Source organism: Trachypithecus francoisi, unplaced genomic scaffold (genome assembly GCF_009764315.1).
Source record: "Trachypithecus francoisi isolate TF-2019V2 unplaced genomic scaffold, Tfra_2.0 Lachesis_group12, whole genome shotgun sequence".
NCBI lineage: Eukaryota > Metazoa > Chordata > Mammalia > Primates > Cercopithecidae > Trachypithecus > Trachypithecus francoisi.
Window position 1 is genome coordinate 11936383 of NW_022681457.1, and position 22934 is coordinate 11959316.

Consider the following 22934-nt stretch of genomic DNA (forward strand, 5'->3'; position numbering starts at 1 on the left):
TTGAGTAGCTGGGACTACAAGTGCACAGCATCACACCCAGCTAATTTTTGTATTTTTTTAAAAGATGGGGTCTCACTGTGTTGCCCAGGCTGGTCTCAATCTCCTGGGCTCAAGGAATCCTCCCACCTTGGCCCCCCAAACTGCTGGTATTACAGGCATGAGCCACCACACTGGCCTGATGTATGCATTAACTTTAGAAAATTCTCAGTCATTATTCAAATTTTTCTCTCCTTTCTCTCTTCCCCTCCTGGTATTCCAGTTATGCATATATTTCACCTTTTGTAATTGTCCCACGGTTCTTGGATATTCTTTTCTTTTTCTTTTTTCATTCTTTTTTTTTCCTCTTTGTATTTCAGTTTGGGAAATTTCTATTAACATATCTTCAAGCTCACTCATTCATTTCTCAGAGTGTCTAGTCTACTGACGAGCTCATTAAAGGTAATCTTTATGTCTGTTACAACGGTTTTCAATTGCTAGGATTTCCTTTTGATTCCTTCTTACAGTTTGCATCTCTCTGCTTACATTACCCATCTGTTCTTGTATGTTGTCTACTTTTTCCAAGATGCTTCTCCTTCTGTGGGCTTCCCTGAATTCCTTCTTAAATAAAGTCCGTGCCTCGCAGCTTTCTCTGTTGTAATCTACTGTTATTGACCAGAGCCCCATTAGTGTGGCAGTGAGGTACAGTGGGGAGGGAAGCATTCTATAATCTTATTATTAAATACCATTTTTCTAGTGGGCTTGAGTCCTTGGACTGTGATCTTCACAACCACTTCTTAGCCTTTTAAGAATCCTGCCTTGGCCAGGCGCGGTGGCTCAAGCCTGTAATCCCAGCACTTTGGGAGGCCGAGACGGGCGGAGTTTTAGACCATCCTGGCTAACATGGTGAAACCCCGTCTCTACTAAAAAATACAGAAAGCTAGCCGGGCGAGGTGGCTGGCGCCTGTAGTCCCAGCTACTCGGGAGGCTGAGGCAGGAGAATGGCGTAAACCCGGGAGGCGGAGCTTGCAGTGAGCTGAGATCCGGCCACTGCACTCCAGCCCGGGCGACAGAGCAAGACTCCGTCTCAAAAAAAAAAAAGAATCCTGCCTTACTGAGACAGACAGGCTATAGAGGGACTGCAGCTGGCCAACTGCCTCTCCCCAAGGTCCAACAAGACTCCAGTAAGTAGTTTTCCTTGGAGTGCAGGTGTTTATTATGGAGAATGCTTTGGTTACTTTTCTCCTCCCCGTGCCCAAAAATCTGAGATTTTTCCCCATTCTTCAAGGAGGGAATTTGATAGGGTTTCTGGAGGTAAAATTTATGAAAGTGTGGGGGCCCATCTAATATTAGGCCCCTAGGAGTTTTTAACTCACAAGTTAACCGACACTAACTTGTGGCTATTCATCAAAATTATAAAATAAAAGTTTCTACCAGTTTATAGCTCCAGTGGCTTCTGCTTCACGTAAGCTAACCTTGGCTGTAATTTTATGTAATTTTCTTTCTCAGGATTTTGGGGTGTCAGTTTCCTTTCTATCTTCAGTTCTCTGATGGATCTAAGAAAAGTTGATTTTCAGTTTGTTGAATGGTTTTGTTGTTGTGAGGATGGGAATGAAGGCTTCCAAGCTCTTTATATGCCAGAGCTAAAATGAGAATATTATCATTTTTATCCAATTCAGATAACCACAATAGTTACAAGCTCTAAGATGACATTTGCTGTTTCATAGAGAAAGTTATCTTCACAGCTACACTTGGCTTTATTATAGTGTTTATGATGTCTGATGTAAACTGGATCCAGGAGTCCAGTCTAGATGTCACTGTGTGGCCTTGAGTGATTAAGTGTGACTGGGTGAGTTAATTTCTGGTGAGCCAGTATCTATGATGCTGTGTCTTGGTCAGCTGCGGCTGCTAAAACAAAATATCATAGACTAAGTGACTTGACCAAGAGACTTTTATTTTTCACAGTTCTGAAGGCTGAGAAGTTAATGCTGGCACATTCAGTTATTGGTGAGGGCCCTGTTGGCTTGCAAATGGGTTACATCCTGCTGTGTCCTCACATGGCCTTTTCTTGGTGGTTGCGTAAACATGGAGACCACTCCTTCCTCTTTTTTATGATGAGGTGCACTGACCTCATCATAAGGGCATCACCCTTATGACCAGTTACCTCCCCAAAGTCCCACCTCCTAACGTCATCACATTAGTTAGGGTTTCATTATATTAATTTTGGGAGGACACATTCAGCCCATAACATGTGTCATGGTGGGGCTGGCAATGCTAGATTTCGTGATTTCCTAAAAAAAAAAAAAAAAAAAAAAAAAAAATAAGTACCTATTATGTGCTGTTTTAGTCACTGAGAATATAACCCTGAACGGGATGTAAGCTGTGTGCCTTCTTGGAACCCTCCTTCTAGCAGGGAGAGATAAAATGGGGTTGGGGGAATGAGGGGCGTACCATATATCAGAGAGCGGTAACTAGTAGACATGAAATAAAACAAGTTCCACACGCGCACCATCAGAAAGTCACAAGTGTGTAAAGCAGACAACTCCAAATCTCCTCACTTTTCTATCCCGTAGGCCCCGCACGCGCCCCAAGCCCCACCCTATCATGGTTTTCTCTCCTGAGGTAGCCGCTACGCCTTAGCCACTGCGTTTCAGTGCTGTCCCACTGCTCCTGCACACCCCACGCCTGCGACCATACCCACCACGGACCGGCGCTCCTGCGAGCTGGACGTCAGTTCCCTTGCCCTGAGCCTGGCAGCTGCATCTGAACACTCGGAGCCTGGCGATGGCTTCCAGAAATCCCTGCGCCATGATTCGCTTCAGTGAAGCGGCCTGTACTTCGGTGACCCAGACTCCGGGCTGAGAGGGCTCCTAATCCAACCAGGAGGACCAGGAGAGGCCCAAAAGAGGACACAGGGCAGTAACCGCCAGGCTTTGAGAGCAGCCGCTCCTCGCAAAGCCGGAGCCCGCTTCCGGAACGCCGCCTCTGTTCGGGACTACACTTCCCAGGGGTCATTGCGGCGGAGGACACGCCTACCTCCGGAGAGGACCCGAAGCCGGGCGAGCGCGCTCGCCGTCGGGTGCTGAGGGGAAGGCGGGCCTAGGCGGGGCGGCAGCCGAGGCTGGACTGGGGCGAGGCGAGGGCAGTGTCCCGACTCCTGCGTGGGCGGCGGGCGTGAGAGCGCGCGTGTGGCCTGGTGGCTGTGAGTGCCCGTAAGTGGTGAGCGTGTGGTGCGGCGCTGAGCGAGGCGAGCGCGCGCGGGGATGGCGGCGCGGTGTGTGACTGCCCGGTGCGTGGCCACGAATCTGCGCCTGCGTGCACGTCCCGGCGGCGTGCGGAAGGCGGTTTGTGTTGGAATGAGTGAAGCACTTTAACCGGCCAAGAGCAGGAAACCTGGCCGGAGGAGGCTTACCCCGCCCTCAGCTGTATCGACTGCGTAGAGGCCCAGTGTGGGCAAAGCCCTAGACCCTGGGGAAGGTGCCCGGGCGGGGCAGCCTCGGCTGAAGCGTTTCCTGTCGCCCTATCTGGAGGGGGCAGAGCTCAGGACACGACTCCATGTCCACAGGACAGCGAGGAGCGAAGACCATGGGAACAGAGTACACAGGTGAGAGGGACAGATGACGGATGCAGCTGCAGGAGTGGACATTGAGGTTTTGGGTGCTGTCCTGTGGGGTTCAGGTGCTGGAGGAGGATGTCTCCCGTTTCTAAGGCTAGTGGACCCGGAAGTCCAAGGATTTGGAGGGTCACCTTGGGTCAGAGTGGAGCTGGGTTTGGTTAGGGAGGGACCTTGACTTGGCCAGAGACACCTAACCAGATACCTGACTCTCAGGTCCTTGGGATATCACTAAGGGCCCAGGGGAGAGAACACTACCCGTTATATTACCCATTATAGCATTACCTCTGGGTACTCCACTGCTCTTCAAGGAAGAGTTCAGCATTTAGATTTTTACCCTTCAGAGCGTTGTCCCATCTATCACTATAGGATGGGACTTGGGAAGAAGGCGAGATTCACAGCTTCACCTAGGAATGCCGAGGCATTCCAGCCTTTCTGTGGGTTAATCACGTTCTGGTCAGTTATGGAAGATACCGCCATTCCTTGGGCTTCTCTCCCTCGCCTCTGGCCTCCCACTCCAATAAAGAGAAAGAGGGAAGAAGGGTTATTTTTAGCCATATTGCTTTTTGCTTGTTTAGCTTCCTGCATGGAATAGTAATAGCTAATGTTTAATGAGTGTTTATTATGTGCCAGACACAGTTCTAAGACCTTTTGGGAGCATCAACACTAAACTTCACAACTTTATGAAGTAGGAACTACCTTACCTCTTTTTTACAGATGAAGACATTGAATCATAGAGGGGATAAGTAATCACTAGTAAGTGGAAGAACCGGAATTCAGATCCAGAACAGGCTGACTCCAGAGTCACTGGTTGTCATGTAGTCTCCTCAACTATTGTCTCAGGTAGGTTTTTTTTTTTTTTTGAGACGGAGTCTTGCTCTGCCACCCAGTCTGGAGTGCAGTGGCCGGATCTCTCAGCTCACTGCAAGCTCCGCCTCCCGGGTTTATGCCATTCTCCTGCCTCAGCCTCCCGAGTAGCTGGGACTACAGGCGCCCGCCTCGTCGCCCGGCTAGTGTTTTGTATTTTTTTAAGTAGAGACAGGGTTTCACCGTATTAGCCAGGATGGTCTCGATCTCCTGACCTCGTGATCCGCCCGTCTCGGCCTCCCAAAGTGCTGGGATTACAGGCTTGAGCCACCGCGCCCGGCTGTCTCAGGTAGGTTTCTTACCCACTTTTGACAATTGAAGAAACTGACTCTGAAAGGGTTAAATAACTAAAGAGTTCATATCCCGGAACCTCTACTGAGCAGGTTTGGGGGTTTTTTCTTAAAAACTTTATGACTATAGACTAGGCACGGTGGCTCACACCTGTAATCCCAGCACTTTGGGAGGCCAAGGCCAGTGGATCACGAGGTCAGGAGATTGAGACCATCCTGGCTAACACGGTGAAACCCCGTCTCTACTGAAAATATAAAAAATTAGCTGGGTGTGGTGGCGGGCGCCTGTAGTCCCAGCTACTCTGGAGGCTGAGGCAGGAGAATGGTGTGAAGCTGGGGGGCGGAGCTTGCAGTGAGCTGAGATCAGGCCACTGCACTCCAGCCTGGGTGACAGAGCGAGACTCTGTCTCAAAAAAAAAAACAAAAAACAAAAAATTTTGTGACTCTAAGTTCTTAGGTAAAATGGAGATGATAATATTCTATACCTTACAATACTGTCATAAGGATTAAATGACTTCATACATGTAAAGCACTTGGTATAGTCCCTGCCATGTAATGTGTTCATTTTTATCATTATGATAATCCTTTGAGAAGGCAGTGGAATTTAGATGAAAGAAACCAGAATTCAGATACTTTATCCTCTTCCTAATTAAGGAAATGTGGCTCAGTGGAGTGAAGGGACTGCTTCAACACTGTAGGTTGTCACAAAACAAAATGAGATCCTGGGCCTCACGAGGATTTTTTTGTTTAGTTGTCTGCAAGTCACATGGACTCTTGTAACAAAAGGAATGCCTCCCTCTGGGAAACATGGAATTCTTCAAGGAATTTGTCTCATAGAATCTTCACAAATCCTGGCCAGTTGCACAGAGGACATATTTTCTGTTATTTTCTGGTGTCTGAGCAAATAACTTTTTTGGTAGAGTTAGCCAGACCTAGGTTAGGGACTGTGTTTCTTTATTTACAAACTCGTGTGACTTATGAAAAAGACTTGACTTCCCAGAGCTTTCATTTGTAAAATGGTGACAGTATACCCTATTCTGATTGAAGATTGTGGAGATTTAAAGAGAGTATTAATAGACACAGCACAGACATGGTGGCTCATGCTTGTAATCCTAGCACTGTGGGAAGCCAAGGCAGGAGGATTGCTTGAGGCCAGGAAGTTGACCAGATGCCCAACTCCAGGAGGTTGACACCTCCTGGCCTCAAGCAATATAGTGAGCAATTGGGCAATATAGTGAGACCCCCATCGCTATAAAAAGTAAGAAAAAAACTAGCTGGGCATGGTGGCACACGCCTGTAGTCCTAACTACTTAGGAGGCCTAGGCAAGAGGATCACTTGAGCCCAGAGTTTGAAGATACAGTGAGCTATGATCATGTCACTGTAACTCCAGCCTGGGCAACAGAGTGAGACCCTGTCTTAGAAAAAAAAATATACACACACATAGAGAACACCTAGTATTAATACATCTGTTGTTAATGAATTGGTGGCTGATGGGAAGAGAGGGTCAAGATATATTATGCTTATCCTGAAAACCCAGAACAGAGGGGAACCCCAGTTATATATTTCAAGTCTCCCAAAGAGCATCTGGACTGTGGGGTGGGGGAGTTGGAGGGAGGATTGTGAGTGAGGACAGAAGAAGCTGAAGGGAAGGAAGCATTTTTAGACTGATTATTAGTGCTACTTGGTTTCTTACGACTACTTTCTCGTCCCCAGCTCTGCAATGCCAGAGTAAAGCTCTTCTCCAAATGAAGAGCCAGGAAGAGGTAGAGGTGGCAGGAATTAAACTTCGTAAAGCCATGTCCCTGGTGAGTTAGTATTCCCCCTGTCGCCACTAAAATAGTCTTGCTTTTCAGGATTTGGCAATGCTTGTTTTCTTCTGAAAATTTTGTGCTTAAGAGTTCCACCCTGAGGCCTGTTTCCTGTTTCTTCCCATTCTGAGATGTGATATGGGGTTGTGAGTGAGTGATAGACTCACACAGCCCAGTGCCCTCTCAGAGGTTCCTTCTCTTCTTCCTACTCATTGTTTATTTTTCATTCAAGAAATGACCCAGTCTGAGCCCTTCCCTTATGCTCAGTCTTTTCATAGGCATCTGACAAAGCAGAAGTGCAATCCTCAGAGGAAATTTCCATGCCTAGTTCCTAAGTCTCAGTCCTGATTCTCAGAGAGGTTATAATCTGTTGGAGAAATGAAAAGGCAGCAAACACTTATGCAGTGTGATAAGTGCTGCAAGCAGAGAGTAGGCTCACAGTGGAATACTTGGGAAGGGCCATTAATAGCCGGTATGATATCTTTGGGTGAATTAGAAAAAAAGATGCCTCTTTCTCTCTACTGGTGAAGCTCTGTAACAGGCCACACAATATGGCAAGAGGAAGTCTACCATATTTTAGCTCCTTCCTGCCTCCTTGGTGAGGAATACTTGAGCAGGATATAACCTGCACCATCCTACTCACTGCTGAGGGCAGCAAGGGTTGGGGGAACTTCACAGAGGAAGTGATTCCTGAGTTACGCCTTGAATGAAACGGAGGAAGTGCAGGCACAGGTGGAATTGGTGGCATTCTGATCGGAGTATGCACAGGTTTGTTTTCCCCATTTGACCATGGAGCCGTAAACATCTTAAAATGCCAAGGAATGTTTTACATCCTTTCTTTCTAGGATGAATACCATAATCTGTTTGTTGATGTTCCATAGGTAAATTGTTGACAATTATCTGCTATTAATACAGTGTTGAAGTAATCATTCTTGTAGTTGAATTTTTGCCCTCATCTCTGATTATTTTAACTAAATTCCTAGTTTTTCATTCCTTGTGGATTAAAGTTTCTCAAACTGACCCTACTCCAGAACATTTAAATTTTATTATTTTTATGGCCAACAATGGAAGCTTCAGAGCTACAGTTCATGTTCTGATTAAGATAAACTGCTAATCTAGTTTCACCAGCAAACTGCTTATTGTAAGAAAGTATTGAATTTGGTTTACAAACTTAGAAAATTAATATTTTTTTAATGGAGTAGTTTTTTTTTTTTTTTTTTTTGAGATAGAGTCTCACTCTGTTGCCCAGGCCAGAGTGCAGTGGTGCAATCTTGGCTCACTGCAACCTCTGCCTCCCAGGTTCAAGTGATTCTCCTGCCTCAGCCTCCCAAATAACTGGGAATTCAGGCATGTGCCACCATGCCTGGCTAATTTTTTTTTTTTTTTAGTAGAGATGGGATTTCACCATGTTGGCCAGGCTCATCTCAAACTCCTGACCTCAAGTGATCTGCCAGCTTCGGCCTCCCAAAGTTCTGTTATTACAGGTGTGAGCCACTGTGCCCGGCCAAATTTTTTTTTTATAATAGGCATAACAGCTTATGGCCAGAGCATGACATCTTTTCTTAGGTATAATGCCACAAAACATACACTACCAAAGTAACTTGTTTTTTTTTTTTTTTTTTTTTTGAGACGGAGTCTTGCTCTGTCGCCCGGGCTGGAGTGCAGTGGCCGGATCTCAGCTCACTGCAAGCTCCGCCTCCCAGGTTCACGCCATTCTCCTGCCTCAGCCTCCCGAGTAGCTGGGACTACAGGCGCCCGCCACCTCGCCCGGCTAGTTTTTTTTTGTATTTTTAGTAGAGACGGGGTTTCACCGTGTTAGCCAGGATGGTCTTGATCTCCTGACCTCGTGATCCGCCCGCCTCGGCCTCCCAAAGTGCAGGGATTACAGGCTTGAGCCACCGCGCCCGGCCCAAAGTAACTTGTTTCTTAGAGCATTTAGACATTTTAAACAAAAACATTCATGTCAGTTGCCAGAGGAAAATATTTTAAGAGTGGCAGAATTTGTCATAAAGGTTAAGATGGACTATGCACACTCCACTCTTTTTCCCACTGAAAGTTGCTATAAAACCAGGACAGCATGCCTGTAACAGCAATCTGAGGTCTCTGTAAAGTAAATAGTAGCAGGCAGGCTGGGCACAGTGACTCACACCTGTAATCCCAGCACTTTGGGAGGCTGAGACAGGTGAATTACCTGAGGCCAGGAGTTCAAGACCAGCCTGGCCAACATGGTAAAATCCTGTCTCTACAATAATAATAATAATAATAATAATAAATAGCCAGGTGTGGTGGCGCATTTTGGTAATCCCAGCTATTCAAGGGGCTGAGGCATGAGAATACACTTGAACATGGGAGGCAGAGGTTGCCATGAGCCAAGATTGTACTACCATACTCCAGCCTGGGCAACAGAACAAGGCTCTGTCTCAAAAAAAAAAAAAAAAGTGGTAGCAGTCAGACTGGGGAAAAAGCCCCAGATTTGAAGTACCACCAGACCATAGTGCATTTACCTTCAAGAGACTCAAAACCTGCAAGTGAGTAATGGTGTGGACAGAAAGAGCTGCAGGAGAAGGCTTCTAGTCGATAATCAAACTGCTGAAAACTAAAGACAAAAAATCTAAAAAACCAGGCACTGAAAAATGATGAACTGTCAACTTAGAATACTATGTCCAGAGAAATAGCCCTTAGGAATGCAGATAAAATAAGTTATAAGAACATTCACTGCCAGAATTCTACAAGAATCACTAAAGGAAGTTCTTCAGATAGAAATTATGCCTGAAGGGGACTTGGAGCATCAGGGTGAAGGAAGTGCAACAGAAATGGGAAATATTGTTTGTAAATACAATAGACTGTTCTCTTGAGTTTATAAAAATATCTTCAATGGTTAAAAGCAAAGCTAATAGCTCAACTAAACAGAACAGTATTTTAATATAGGTAATCTAGATTCAAAGACCATGTCTAAACTATTGTAGCATACTACAGTTAGGTAAAATAAGATGTAAGAACTATTACTGAAATACTAAGTGAAATGTTTCACCTGTTCTTCTTGGCCTCCTCTTTTTCCTTCTCTTTGTTTTTTCCCTTCTGTCTGTCTTCATCCTTATCATAGGAAACAATTCTCAAGCAATTACATCATGCCAGGCACTTTAGACCTGTTTCTTCATTTAATTTTCACAATGCTGCCGTGAAGCAAGTACTATATTTCCATTTTTCGGATGGGAAAACTGAGGCACAGGGAAGTTAAACTTGGCCAACCTCACCCAGCTAGTCAGTACTAGAGACCAAATTCATTGGAGTAATCTGATCTTTTTTCTGATTTATTCAAAACTGGTATTTATTTAAAAGTCTGATGTTGATGTAAGTGAAGTCATGAAATAAATTGAAAATCTGCCAGTAACGGTCCAGTGGATCACCTTGTGGGTTGGTTAGGAAATGGAGCTCATGTAACAAAATACAGGTTGCTTGATATGTGCTCACATTACATTATTTCTCCTGATAATTTCCCATTAGATTATCCAAAAACAACTTTTGGGCATGTTGGCTCAGGCCTATAATCCAAACTCTTTGGGAGGCTGAGGTGGGAGGATTGTGACAGGCCAGGCGTTTGAGATCAGCCTGGGCAATATAGTGAGACCCTGTCTCTACAAAATAAAGAAATAAATAAAAAAGGAAAAGGAAAAACAACTTTGCAAATGTGTTCTTCTCTCCTAATACAAATATATTTTTATGTCAGAAGAAAAGACTATAGCTAGGTGTGGTTTTTTTTCTTTCATTTTTTAGGCATACCTCTTAACATCTCAAGAACACTAAGATTTCTTAGAAAATATCGTGGAGCCGGGCGCGGTGGCTCAAGCCTGTAATCCCAGCACTTTGGGAGGCCGAGACGGGCGGATCACGAGGTCAGGAGATCGAGACCATCCTGGCTAATACGGTGAAACCCTGTCTCTACTTAAAAATACAAAAAACTAGCCGGGCATGGTGGCGGGCGCCTGTAGTCCCAGCTACTCGGGAGGCTGAGGCAGGAGAATGGCGTAAACCCAGGAGGCGGAGCTTGCAGTGAGCTGAGATCCGGCCACTGCACTCCAGCCTGGGTGGCAGAGCAAGACTCTGTCTCAAAAAAAAAAAAAAAAAAAAAAAGAAAATATTGTGGAGATTGAAATCATGTTCATCAGGTCAGCATCCTTCCTTGCAAGTTTTTCTCACAGTTCCAGAGCTCTTTAGTTTCTCCATGTAGAGAAGTGATTTAGCTCCTAACGTGAATAGCATTGCATTAGCACTTGATTATATCCTGTTTTGAATGTGGTCAGCATTTTTTAATGGTAATGTATTCTCACCACCTAGAATTGCAAATGCTTAAAGAGCAAGGAGTATCTCATTTTTTTCTTTTTCCTAATATGTACAGCATAACTAGGCAGAAAGGTTGTCCAATAACTTACCTGACCTGGATCGTGTAGACCCTTAGTACAGTTACTTATACATAGTGTTTTTAATCCCAAAGTGAGAACAGCATAACCCTTTACCCTAGAGCCACATTGGAATGTGAACACTGAGTGAGCAAGATTATATTTGTGTCATTTTAGGGTTCAGTGACTTTCACAGATGTGGCCATAGACTTTTCCCAAGATGAATGGGAGTGGCTGAATCTTGCTCAGAGAAGTTTGTACAGGAAGGTGATGTTAGAAAACTACAGGAACCTAGTTTCAGTGGGTAAGAGTATCTTCCTCGTTTTGCCTCCCCATGACTCAGTAATCTTTTATGCCATTATCAGAATTTCCCACAGTCTTCCACAGCATAGGCAATTTTTATATGTTTTTTTACATGCAGGTCTTTGCCTTTCTAAACCAGATGTGATCTCCTTACTGGAGCAAGAGAAAGACCCTTGGGTGATAAAAAGAGAGATGACCAGAGGCCTGTGCCCAGGTAAGTGCAGGATACCTAGAGATAAAGGAACTGTTCTCAACATGTTCTTCTCTCTAAAATTTGTTGAAAAACACCTCTCAAACTCCCTCCCAAACTGAAACTTGTCTTCTAACACTAGTTTTTGAATGGTTATTCTCTTCCCTACTGGTGTAACATACCTCCTTTACCTTTACTGATTTCTTATGCATACCAGGGTCTATTTCTGAGCTCTTGTTTTACTGATGTTTACCTAATTCTACTCAAGCACCATATTGTTGTCATCATCCCTGACTTCAAACATTTCTGAATCCTTTAGACAAGCTGATGTTTAGTTTTTGGAACTGGGTTTAAATATTTTCCTTTCTTTAAAAGATGAGTTTATTGAGTTAACATGTATTATATCTATTTTCTTCCCTTTGCCTTTTTCTCTTTTGTATTTCTTTTGTTATTTATTCTTGTTTTGTTGTTTATTAGGTCTGTTTTTTCTCACTCTCTTCTTTATACCACCTCACCCTTTCAATTAGAAAAGTTTTTAGTTCTGTAAGTTGTTACCTTTATGTCTTTATATATTTTAAGATCATTTAGAATTTTTCTGCTTGATATTCCAGACATTATCTTCTGATACCCTTACAAAAGATGAAGAAATTAGCTCCTGAGTATTACTTTCTTTCCCTGTGTACGTCATTTCCCCACTTATATTGTGCTCACTGGGATTTTTGACCCAGGGTATTTTATTCAATTTTTTCAAATTGCTTTGCTTTGTAGCTGTTTTACTGATTTAGAAAACTAGATAAGAGACAACAGAAATATATTGCAAGAAAATGAACCTCAAATGAGATGGTCCTGGTTTAATCTGTGGCCTGAAGCGTAGACTTTTCCTACTTTCAGTTCCTCATTTTATTTTATTTTATTTTACTTTTTAAAATTAGAGACAAGACCTTGCTATGTTATCCAAGCTGGAGTTCAACTTTTGGGCTCAAGCAGTACTCCCATCTCAGCGTCTTGAGTAGCTAGGACTACAGGAATGCACTACCACACCTGGCCGTACTTTTCAGCTCTTACAGTTTCAAGAAGAGGATTGTGGGTTACTTGTGGTCCTAACTATGTACATTAATAAATAAGAAATAATGAAAATCAGTAAACATCCAATTTAAAATATTAGAAAAAGAACAAAATGAATTTAAGGAAAACCCAGATAAGTTATATGTAGTGATTTATACTTCTGCGAATAAAAGTAGGGATAAATGAATTAGAAACAGTAGCGCTACTGAAAATTATAAATAAAGTTTTGTATATACTTCATTAGAAAACCAATACAGTGTATAAACTGTAAGGACAAATGAGAGGAAACACAAAAACAAAATAATTATAAATAACCACACGTGCATAAGAACTTAAAGGAATCATATGAATCTATTTTCCTCAACTCTCCATAAATAATTTGAAAAAATAGATGATATTCTAGGAGAATATAATAATGTAGGTTACCATAACTGATACCAAGAGGAAATACAACATTTAAACAAGTAGGTTACCATCAAAGAAATGTAGAATATTGTATAGGAACTGCCTCCCCCAAGAAAAGAAGCCACATCCCCAAATAGTTCTTTAAGGAAAAATATCACCAATGTTGTTTCAATTGTTCTGGGATAAAGAATAAAAAGGAGAGCTTAAAACATTTTCGTTTATGAATACAACATATCCTATGATACCAAAATCTGCCAAAATAGCACCAAAAAGGGAAATTAGAGACAAACCTCAATTATCAATGTTGGTTCAAAATCTTAAAAGGTCATATTGAAATAGTATACCATGACCAATGAGGATTTATCATATCAGTACAAGGATGGTTGTATCACCTAATCTTATATAAGAACCATAAAAACATGTACCTCTGCTTGTGGATTTCAATAACTGTGATTCACATTTTTATTTTCAAAGTTTCCATTCTAGCATTTAATAAAGGAGACATTCGCTTTCTTAATATCTTTCAGACTTGGAGTGTGTGTGGGTGACCAAGTCATTATCTTTAAACCAGGATATTTATGAAGAAAAATTGCCCCCGGCAATAATAATGGAAGGACTTACAAGCTATGACCTCGAATGTTCAACATTAGGGAAAAACTGTAAATGTGAAGACTTGTTTGAGAGGGAGCTTGTAAACCAGAAGACACATTTTAGGCAAGAGACCATCACTCATGTAGATACTCTTACGGAAAAAAGAGACCACTGTAACAAGTCTGGGACAGTTTTTCATCTTAATACGTTATCTTATATAAAACAGATTTTTCCCATGGAAGACAGAATGTTTAATTTTCATACAGATAAGAAAAGCTTAAAAACACATTCAGTTGTGAAAAAACACAAGCAAGACTGTGGAGAAAAGAAACTTTTAAAATGTAATGACTGTGAGAAAATATTCAGCAAAATCTCAACCCTTACTCTTCACCAAAGAATTCATACAGGAGAGAAACCCTATGAATGTATTGAATGTGGAAAGGCCTTTAGCCAGAGTGCCCACCTTGCTCAACATCAGAGAATACACACAGGAGAAAAACCTTTTGAATGTACTGAATGTGGGAAAGCCTTCAGCCAGAATGCTCATCTTGTTCAACATCAGAGAGTTCATACTGGTGAGAAACCTTATCAGTGTAAGCAGTGTAATAAAGCATTCAGCCAGCTTGCACACCTTGCTCAACATCAGAGGGTCCATACTGGAGAGAAACCCTATGAATGTATTGAATGTGGGAAGGCTTTTAGTGATTGTTCATCCCTAGCTCATCATCGAAGGATTCACACTGGGAAAAGACCCTATGAATGTATTGACTGTGGAAAAGCTTTCAGGCAAAATGCTTCTCTTATACGTCATCGGCGATATTATCATACTGGAGAGAAACCGTTTGACTGTATTGATTGTGGGAAGGCTTTCACTGATCACATAGGACTTATTCAGCATAAGAGAATTCATACTGGAGAGAGACCTTACAAATGTAATGTGTGTGGGAAGGCTTTTAGCCATGGCTCATCTCTGACAGTACATCAGAGAATTCATACAGGAGAGAAACCTTATGAATGCAATACCTGTGAGAAAGCCTTCAGCCATCGTGGGTCTCTTACTCTTCATCAGAGAGTTCATACTGGAGAGAAACCCTATGAATGTAAAGAATGTGGGAAAGCTTTCCGGCAGAGCACGCATCTTGCTCATCATCAGAGAATTCATACTGGAGAGAAACCTTATGAATGTAAGGAATGCAGCAAAACCTTCAGCCAGAATGCACACCTTGCACAACATCAGAAAATACACACTGGGGAGAAACCTTATAAATGTAAGGAATGTGGTAAGGCCTTCAGTCAGATTGCACATCTTGTTCAGCACCAGAGAGTTCATACTGGTGAGAAGCCTTATGAATGTATTGAATGTGGGAAGGCTTTTAGTGATGGCTCATATCTTGTTCAACATCAGAGACTCCACACTGGCAAAAGACCGTATGAATGTCTTGAATGTGGGAAGGCATTCAGACAGAGGGCATCCCTGATTTGTCATCAGAGATGTCATACTGGTGAGAAGCCTTACGAATGTAACGTTTGTGGGAAAGCCTTTAGCCATTGTAAATCCCTTACTCTACATCAGAGAATTCATACAGGAGAGAAACCTTATGAGTGTAAGGAATGTAGCAAAGCCTTCAGCCAGGTTGCCCATCTTACTCTCCATAAGAGAATTCATACTGGAGAAAGGCCTTATGAGTGTAAAGAATGTGGAAAAGCATTCAGGCAGAGTGTACATCTTGCTCATCATCAGCGAATTCATACTGGAGAGTCATCAGTTATTCTCTCCTCTGCCCTCCCATACCACCAAGTCCTATAAATCCAATCTTATAAATGCTTCTAGAATCCATCTGCTTTTTTCCAGCACATGTTCCATCATTATAGTCCAAGACACAACCATCTCATCTGGATTTCTGCAGTAGCATAACTGTTGCCCCTTTTGCTCCTATCAAGTACATGTTTAACACTGTAGGCAGCCTAACCTTTTAAAGATGAAAATACATATTTTCTTTCCCATTTAAAACCCTTGATTTGGAAAATATATTAATCCATTTCAAGGGTTTAGCACACACTGGCATATAGTTATTGCTAAATAAATGCTAACCATTAAGATAAGGTTTCCTTACAAACTGTCATATTAAGCAGCAAGTAAACCAAACCAGTAAGTCAAGACTAAGATTTTAGAGCAGACAGAAGACTCTAGTCTGGTAGAGAGAAAAGATGAACAAACTCAGAATTGAAAGATGTATGGTACACAAGGTAACATGGTGGCTTATCACTCCCTCTGTGGTGTTGTTGAGCAACTCTCACTTGACACTGAGAGAATCAGTCAATTAGAACAAAAGCTTTTAGCTGGGCACAGTGGCTCATGCCTGTAGTCCCAGCACTTTGGGAGGCCGAGGCAGGCAGGTTGCTTGAGCTCAGGAGTTTAAGACCACCCTGAGCAACGTGATGAAACCCTATCTCTACAAAAAATACAGAAATTAGCCAGGCATGGTGGTGCACGCCTGTAGTCATAGCTACTCAGGAGGCCAAGGCAGGAGGATTGCTGAGCCCAGGAGGTAGAAGTTGCTGTGAGTCATGATCACACCACTGCAATTCCAGCTGGGCAGCAGAGCCAGACACTGTCTTAAGGAAAAACAGAAGAACAAAAGCATTTGGTAGGATGTAGGATTAACCAGGGTGGTTAGCATTAAACTAAAAGTAACAAGCCAAAAAAACTTGAATAGATTAATAGCCATGAAACAAACTGAAAAGGGTAATTCAATACTTTCACCTTTATAAAAGTACCACAGACAATTCCTGTGGTAAAACTGTTCTAGCATAAAATTAAATGCAATAAGACCTTCCATCTTGTTCCATGACGTTGACAAGACATGCCAAAACATAAAAATAGGTACACTACAATTAGTTTCTGAATGTAGATATTACAACTTAAACTTATTTTTAAAATATTTAAAAATAGGAAGGCTAGACATGCCTCTGTATAGAAAGGCTGATAAAAATATTTCTCCCTAAATTAAATTTGTAAGTTCATTGATATTCCAATAAAAATTTTCATATATTTTTTAGTTGAGAAGCTGATTTTCATCATCTGTAGAATTTTGATTTTAACAAGGAATGTAGTTTACACTGGGAATGTAGTACAAATACTAACTGAACATTTGCTAATGTGTTACACTGTTTTAGGTGGTGGAGGATACAATAAGGTACAAAATGGACAAAAATACGTGCTCTTACACATCTAGTAGAACATAAAATATTAAGTACATGCCATGTGATAAATATATGATATGCCCCATAAAGAGAAATGATCTAAAAAAGAAACTAGGGAGTACTGGATCAGGCACCTTACTGTCCCCAGAACATGTGGGTATTAGAGGATGAGGGAAGAACTAGAGGTAACTGCGAGACACAAAAGGCATAATGAAAATAGTCATGATAGTCCGAAGGCAGATACTGTTTATGATGCTTTGAGTGTTGGAGGAAGGGAGGACTGATGGTTTCACAGAGATCATGGCAGTTATATTCACTCATATAAATGTTGATTTAGAAGCTGGTGGAAGGATATTTTTTGAGTCACAGCTTTATTGAGACAAAGCAATTCTGGAGAAGAACACCCATACCCTCTCCTCTCTATCCATCAGCAGAAGTGAAGAGGGAGCACCAAAGCTCCACTTAAAGTGTGCAACTTACGGCTTTTAGTTCATTCACAGAGTTGTGCAGCCATCACCATCAGTTTTAGAACATTTTCGTATCCTCAAAGAGGAATCCCTTGTCCTTTTGTAGTTATGTTCATCCCTGGAAGAGTACTTTTTTTTTTTTAAACTGAAGCACCCAGACCTCTTGAGTTCCCTCTTAACTGCTTTCTGTGGCAGTATAGAGGGCTATGTGAGGGAAGCTCTTATCCAGAGTACATGATTGCTAGTAAAATGGAGCTTGGGGCTCCCTCTTCACTTCTGCTGAGAGAAATATAACAGCTAGGGGATGGGTAGCCTCACCAGAGAATGTGGAGTTTCAGACTCCCCTTATATATGATAAAAAGGATTTTTCATTCTAGTGGGGAAAAGGTGGTTGGATTAAACGGCATTGGGAAACTTAGCTCACTGGAAAAACAGATCTGTACCTTTCACACTAATGAAGGCCTGAGAGGTTAAAGGTCTAAATGTAAAATTAAAGTACATGAAAAACAATAATATTTTTGTACCCTTGGTTTGAAATAGACTAAGCACTAATGTATAACCCCAAAGCTGATACTAGGCTTTCATATGGTGGAAAACATCATAGTCAATAGGTAAATGAGAGACTGACACAAAGTGTTTGCAACAGATACAGCAAAGGACTGTAATTCATGATATTCAAAGTACTGTTACAAACCAATAATAATCTTCAACTTAGAGAAATGGCAAAGCTAATGGCCAGTTCACAAAAGATGAAATAAAAGCAGTTAAATTATCCAATATCACTAGAAATCAAGGAAATGCAAATTAAAGTGATTATTTAACTACTTTTCCCCCAAAAGACTGATTAATTGAGTGATAACATTCGGTATTGGTGAATGTGTGGAAACAAGGGCATTCCATTGTTGATTATATATATATTGCTTTATGTATATACCCTTTTAATTAATATTCCTTGGAAACCAACATATACAAAGCTAGATAAATATATTAGTGGCAAAAAAATTAGTGGTAAACTATTAAAATTACCTAAGTGTCCATCAGGGTAGTGAATAAATTAATTATGGTATATATCCATTCAATAGGAATTATGCAGCTGTTGAAAAAAATACCAATTTGTATAGTCATTGAAAGATAGCTGTGCTATACTAAATGAAAAATTGCTGACCTGTATTGTAGTATAGACCCACAATTGTAATATCGAAAATAAAAATCAAAATACGTATTATAGTAGGCATCTGTTTTTCTCTGCCCAGTTTCCCTTGCCTCCTCCTTTTGGCTGCACTATCTCATCTTTTCCTTTTGAGTAACTGGCCATACCCTACCATATGTTTCTGATGGACGTGCCCAATAAAATCGTCTCTGAATTTCAAAAGGCGTTTGGATCTGTGTCATCCAATGGCAACTCCCTAAAAGCTCGATGCAGTTATTCTTTTGACTGGTCCTGGAACCACCCTGGTTTTTGTACTTTCTAAGTCTGTGATTGCTGGAACTACCCATTGTCTTTCTGGCACTCGATTTTTGCCTCTTGTTGGTCAGTTGCTTGCAAATAAAGAAACAATCATACAGAATTTGGTATGAAAATTGGGGTATAGGCATTAGAATCTTTGGAAAATCAGGTATTGGGAGTTGATTTTTGGATGAGATGGGCCAAATAAGACTTATTTTCTAGACTGGAAAGCATCTCATGGTGTGCAATGAGCAAACACCTGATTATTATTCATTATAGTCACCTGGGATGAATGGAGGTCTAGGGTTCCGGATAATGACAATTTACAGAGGATGGAGAACGCTGAATCCAAAAGTTATATGTAATACTGGTATCGCACTGCTTTGAATAACTTAAAGTTCAGCTATTGGATTTCTAGCATTAAGGCAAAAAAAATTAAGGGATTTTCTATGATATTGTTGAAAGCTGTCTTACATTGTTTAAAGTCATAGGGTTAAGATGGCTCATAACCAAATTTAGAGACTATTTTTATGCATTGTTAAAGTGGAATGCTGGTTAAATTTTATACTTTATTCGCAAGAGTCACTGTGAATTGAATTGTGAATTCAGTTCTGAATTGTGTTCCCATCAGCACCACCAAATGCTGGCCTCTACCACCACCAAATTTACTTGTGAAGTCCTAAACCCTAAAGTGACTGTATTTGAACATAAGGCCTTTAAGAAACTAAGGTTAAGTTAGGCCATAAGAGTGAGACCCTAATCCCATAGGACTAGTGTCCGTATAAGAGGAAGAGACACCAGAGCTCTGTCTCTCCACATGTGCACAGAGGAGATGCCATATAAGGACACAACAAGAATGCTGCCATCTGCAAGCCAGGAGGAGAGACCTCACCAGGAACCAGTCCTTTCAGCCCCTTGATCTTGGACTTTTAGTCTCCAGAACTGTGAGAAAATAAATGTTGGTTAAGCCACCCAGTCTGTGGTATATTGTTATGGCAGCCTGAACTGATTAATGCAATTACCATATAATTTATTGTCCAAACTGGGACATTTTTGAGAGTGAAAGGGATAGCTAACTGCACAGGGCACTTAGCAACAGGTGTTCATATCCTCAGCAAAGCAGGATATATGGTCATACTTCTTGTGTAACAGAATATTGAATAGAAAAAAATATAGCTCTACTATTGGAAAGGTGATATTGGAGATGATCCAAAGGGTTGGAACATACTGAACTTCCGGATTCATGTGAATCTGTTTTCATAGGTACATATGGCTGCCCTGAAGAGACAGCTAACAATTCATCTTATTCCCCCATTCCATTGTTGCTCACATGGAATAACAAAGTAAATTTAACATGACCATAAAATTAAATGCAAAATCAGGCTGAGCACAGTGGCTCATGCCTGTAATCCTAGCATTTTGGGAGGCCCAGGCAGGAGGATAATTTGAGACCAGGAGTTTGAGACCAGCCTGGGCAATGTAACATGACCCTATCCCATCTCTTAAAAAAAAATTAAAATTTCCAGTCATGGTGGCACCTAGCTACTCGGGAGGCTAAGGTGGGAGGATTGCTTGAGCCCAGGAGTTTGAGGCTGCGGTGAGCCATGATCACAACACTGCAATCCAGCCTGGATGACAAAGCCAGACCTTGTTTGAAAAAATAAATAAAATCATACATACATACAACATTAAAATAGGGCAAAGAGTAACTGTATCTTAGAAGAATTTTCAGCAGTTAGTTTACTAGTGTAGATTAAGAAAAATCTGGGGCATTTGTGGAAGTGAAATTTGAATATATTGACAAAGTGGCTTGAGTAGCCTGCCATGGTTCTAAGAATTTGTTGAACTCATCCATGTACCAAATGCTGGCCTCTAATAAATTATGTTATAAGGCCAGAAATTTCTTAATGTAAAGGATGTTGTTCAGACTTCAAAAGGCAGGAATGCTGGATTGGTTCTTGTGTTGCAACATCAGGTCTCCTGACAAGGGTCCGGAAGCCCATACATTTCATTCTTCCCATGAGAAAAACACCATTTGTCTTATGGATTTTAAAACCATTATACTGCCGCTCTGGCAGGTCAAGAATTCTATGTAGAGAGATTGTAATTGAAGGAGCATCTCTGATCAAAAGACGAGTTGAAATGGGAATGACACCAAACTGCCCCACCAGGTGAGCCTCCTCTGGGACTAATGTGACTTCAGAGAGAACCTTTAACTCAGCATGGCCCAAGGGTCCTTGGGAAGGTTTTTTGGGGCCTTGGGGACGTTTTTGGGGTTCCTGGAGGCAGAAGCTATGAACAATTTAAAAATAAGATTTAAAAAATTCTACCTACGATAGCATCAAAAGAAGTTGAATACTTAGGAATCAACAAAAGTACAAAAGTTAGATTCTGAAAACTATAAAATATTATTGAAAGAAAATCCCATATTTATACATTGGAAGTCTTAATATTATTAAGATGGCAATGCTTCCCAACATTATCTGCATGTTCAATGCAATCTCATTTCCTTTTTGTGGAAATTGACGAACTGATCCTAAAATTCATATGGAAGCACAAGGGACACAGAATAGCCAAAACATATTTAAAAAGCAAAACAGGCCGGGCGCGGTGGCTCAAGCCTGTAATCCCAGCACTTTGGGAGGCCGAGACGGGCGGATCACGAGGTCAGGAGATCGAGACCATCCTGGCTAACACAGTGAAACCCCGTCTCTACTAAAAAATACAAAAAAAATTAGCCGGGCGTGGTGGCGGGCGCCTGTAGTCCCAGCTACTCGGGAGGCTGAGGCAGGAGAACGGCGTAAACCCGGGAGGCGGAGCTTGCAGTGAGCTGAGATCCGGCCACTGCACTCCAGCCTGGGCGGCAGAGCCAGACTCCGTCTCAAAAAAATAAAAAATAAAAAATAAAAAAATAAAAATAAAAAAAAAATAAAAAGCAAAACAAAGGGACTCACACTTGCCAATTTTAAATCAAAACTGTAGTAACCAAGACTATGCAGTACTGGCATAAGGATAGTTATAGAGATAAATGGAATAGAAATTAAGGTCCAGAAGTAAACCCATACATCTATGCTCAATTGATTTTCAAGAAGGATGTCAAAACAATTTAATATGGGATAAGAAGAGTTGTTTTGGCCAGGTGCGATGACTGACGCCTGCAATCCTAACACTTTGGGAGGCCGAGGCAGGTGGATTGCCTGAGCTCAGGAGTTCAAGACCAGCCTGGGGAACGTGGTGAAACCCAGTCTCTACTAAAAATACAAAAAATTACCTGGGTGTGGTGGCATACACCTGTAATCCCAGCTACTTGGGAAGCTGAGACAAGAGAATTGCTTGAACTCAGGAGGCAAAGGTTGTGGTGAGCCGAGATTGAACAATTGCACTCCAGTGTGTGTGACAGAGTGAGACTCTGTCACAAAAAAAAAAAAAAGAAAAGTCATTTCAACAAATAACGGTGGGACCACTGGATACCTATCTGCGAAAGAATGAATTTGAGGCCAGGTGCAGTGGCTCATGCCTGTAATCCCAGTACTTTCGGAGGCCGAGGCAGACGGATCACGAGGTCAGGAGATCGAAACCATCCTGGCTAACATAGTGAAACCCCATCTCTACTAAAAATACAAAAAATTACCTGGGTGTGGTGGCATACACCTGTAATCCCAGCTACTTGGGAAGCTGAGACAAGAGAATTGCTTGAACTCAGGAGGCAAAGGTTGTGGTGAGCCGAGATTGAACAATTGCACTCCAGTGTGTGTGACAGAGTGAGACTCTGTCACAAAAAAAAAAAAAGAAAAGTCATTTCAACAAATAACGGTGGGACCACTGGATACCTATCTGCGAAAGAATGAATTTGAGGCCAGGTGCAGTGGCTCATGCCTGTAATCCCAGTACTTTCGGAGGCCGAGGCAGACGGATCACGAGGTCAGGAGATCGAAACCATCCTGGCTAACATAGTGAAACCCCATCTCTACTAAAAATACAAAAACGTAGCTGGTGTGGTGGCACACGCCTGTAATACCAGCTGCTCGGGAGGCTGAGGCAGGAGAATGGCATGAACCCAGGAGGCAGAGCATGCAGGGATCCAAGATTGTGCCACTGCACTCCAGCCTGGGCGACAGAGCGAGACTCTGTCTCAAAAAAAAAAAAAAAAAATGAATTTGGACCCCACCTCACACTATATATGAAAATGAATGCAAATAGATCACATACCTAAATGCAATAACCCAAATTGTAAAACTCTTAGAAGAAACATAGTGGTATATATTCCTGACCTTGGATTTGGAAGTAGTTTCATAGATACAACAGTACAA

The 22934-nt window shown here is 41.8% G+C and overlaps 1 protein-coding gene across 4 annotated transcripts; it reads left to right on the forward strand.

Moving 5' to 3' along the window:
• The first annotated feature begins 3010 nt into the window (after window positions 1-3010).
• On the forward strand, window positions 3011-19595 carry ZNF470 (zinc finger protein 470). 4 transcript variants are annotated; one of them, XM_033224575.1, is made up of 6 exons: window positions 3011-3580; window positions 4307-4432; window positions 6461-6552; window positions 11130-11256; window positions 11374-11469; window positions 13443-19595. In XM_033224575.1, the coding sequence occupies exons 3-6, from the start codon at window positions 6493-6495 to the stop codon at window positions 15311-15313; spliced, it is 2154 nt and encodes a 717-aa protein (XP_033080466.1). In that variant the 5' UTR covers window positions 3011-3580; window positions 4307-4432; window positions 6461-6492; the 3' UTR covers window positions 15314-19595. The 4 variants fall into 4 exon arrangements, with proteins under 4 accessions (XP_033080466.1, XP_033080468.1, XP_033080467.1 ...); XM_033224577.1 differs by lacking the exon at window positions 11130-11256 and having other exon boundaries at window positions 3133-3580; XM_033224576.1 differs by lacking the exon at window positions 6461-6552 and having other exon boundaries at window positions 3133-3580.
• The last annotated feature ends 3339 nt before the right edge of the window (window positions 19596-22934 follow it).

Coding starts and splice junctions, on each gene's coding strand:
- ZNF470 (XM_033224575.1), top strand. CDS start 6,493: ATGAAGAGCCAGGAAGAGGTAGAGGTGGCAGGAATTAAACTTCGTAAA. Junction 11,257..11,373: donor CAGGAACCTAGTTTCAGTGG/GTAAGAGTATCT, acceptor TTTTACATGCAG/GTCTTTGCCTTTCTAAACCA. Junction 11,470..13,442: donor GACCAGAGGCCTGTGCCCAG/GTAAGTGCAGGA, acceptor AATATCTTTCAG/ACTTGGAGTGTGTGTGGGTG.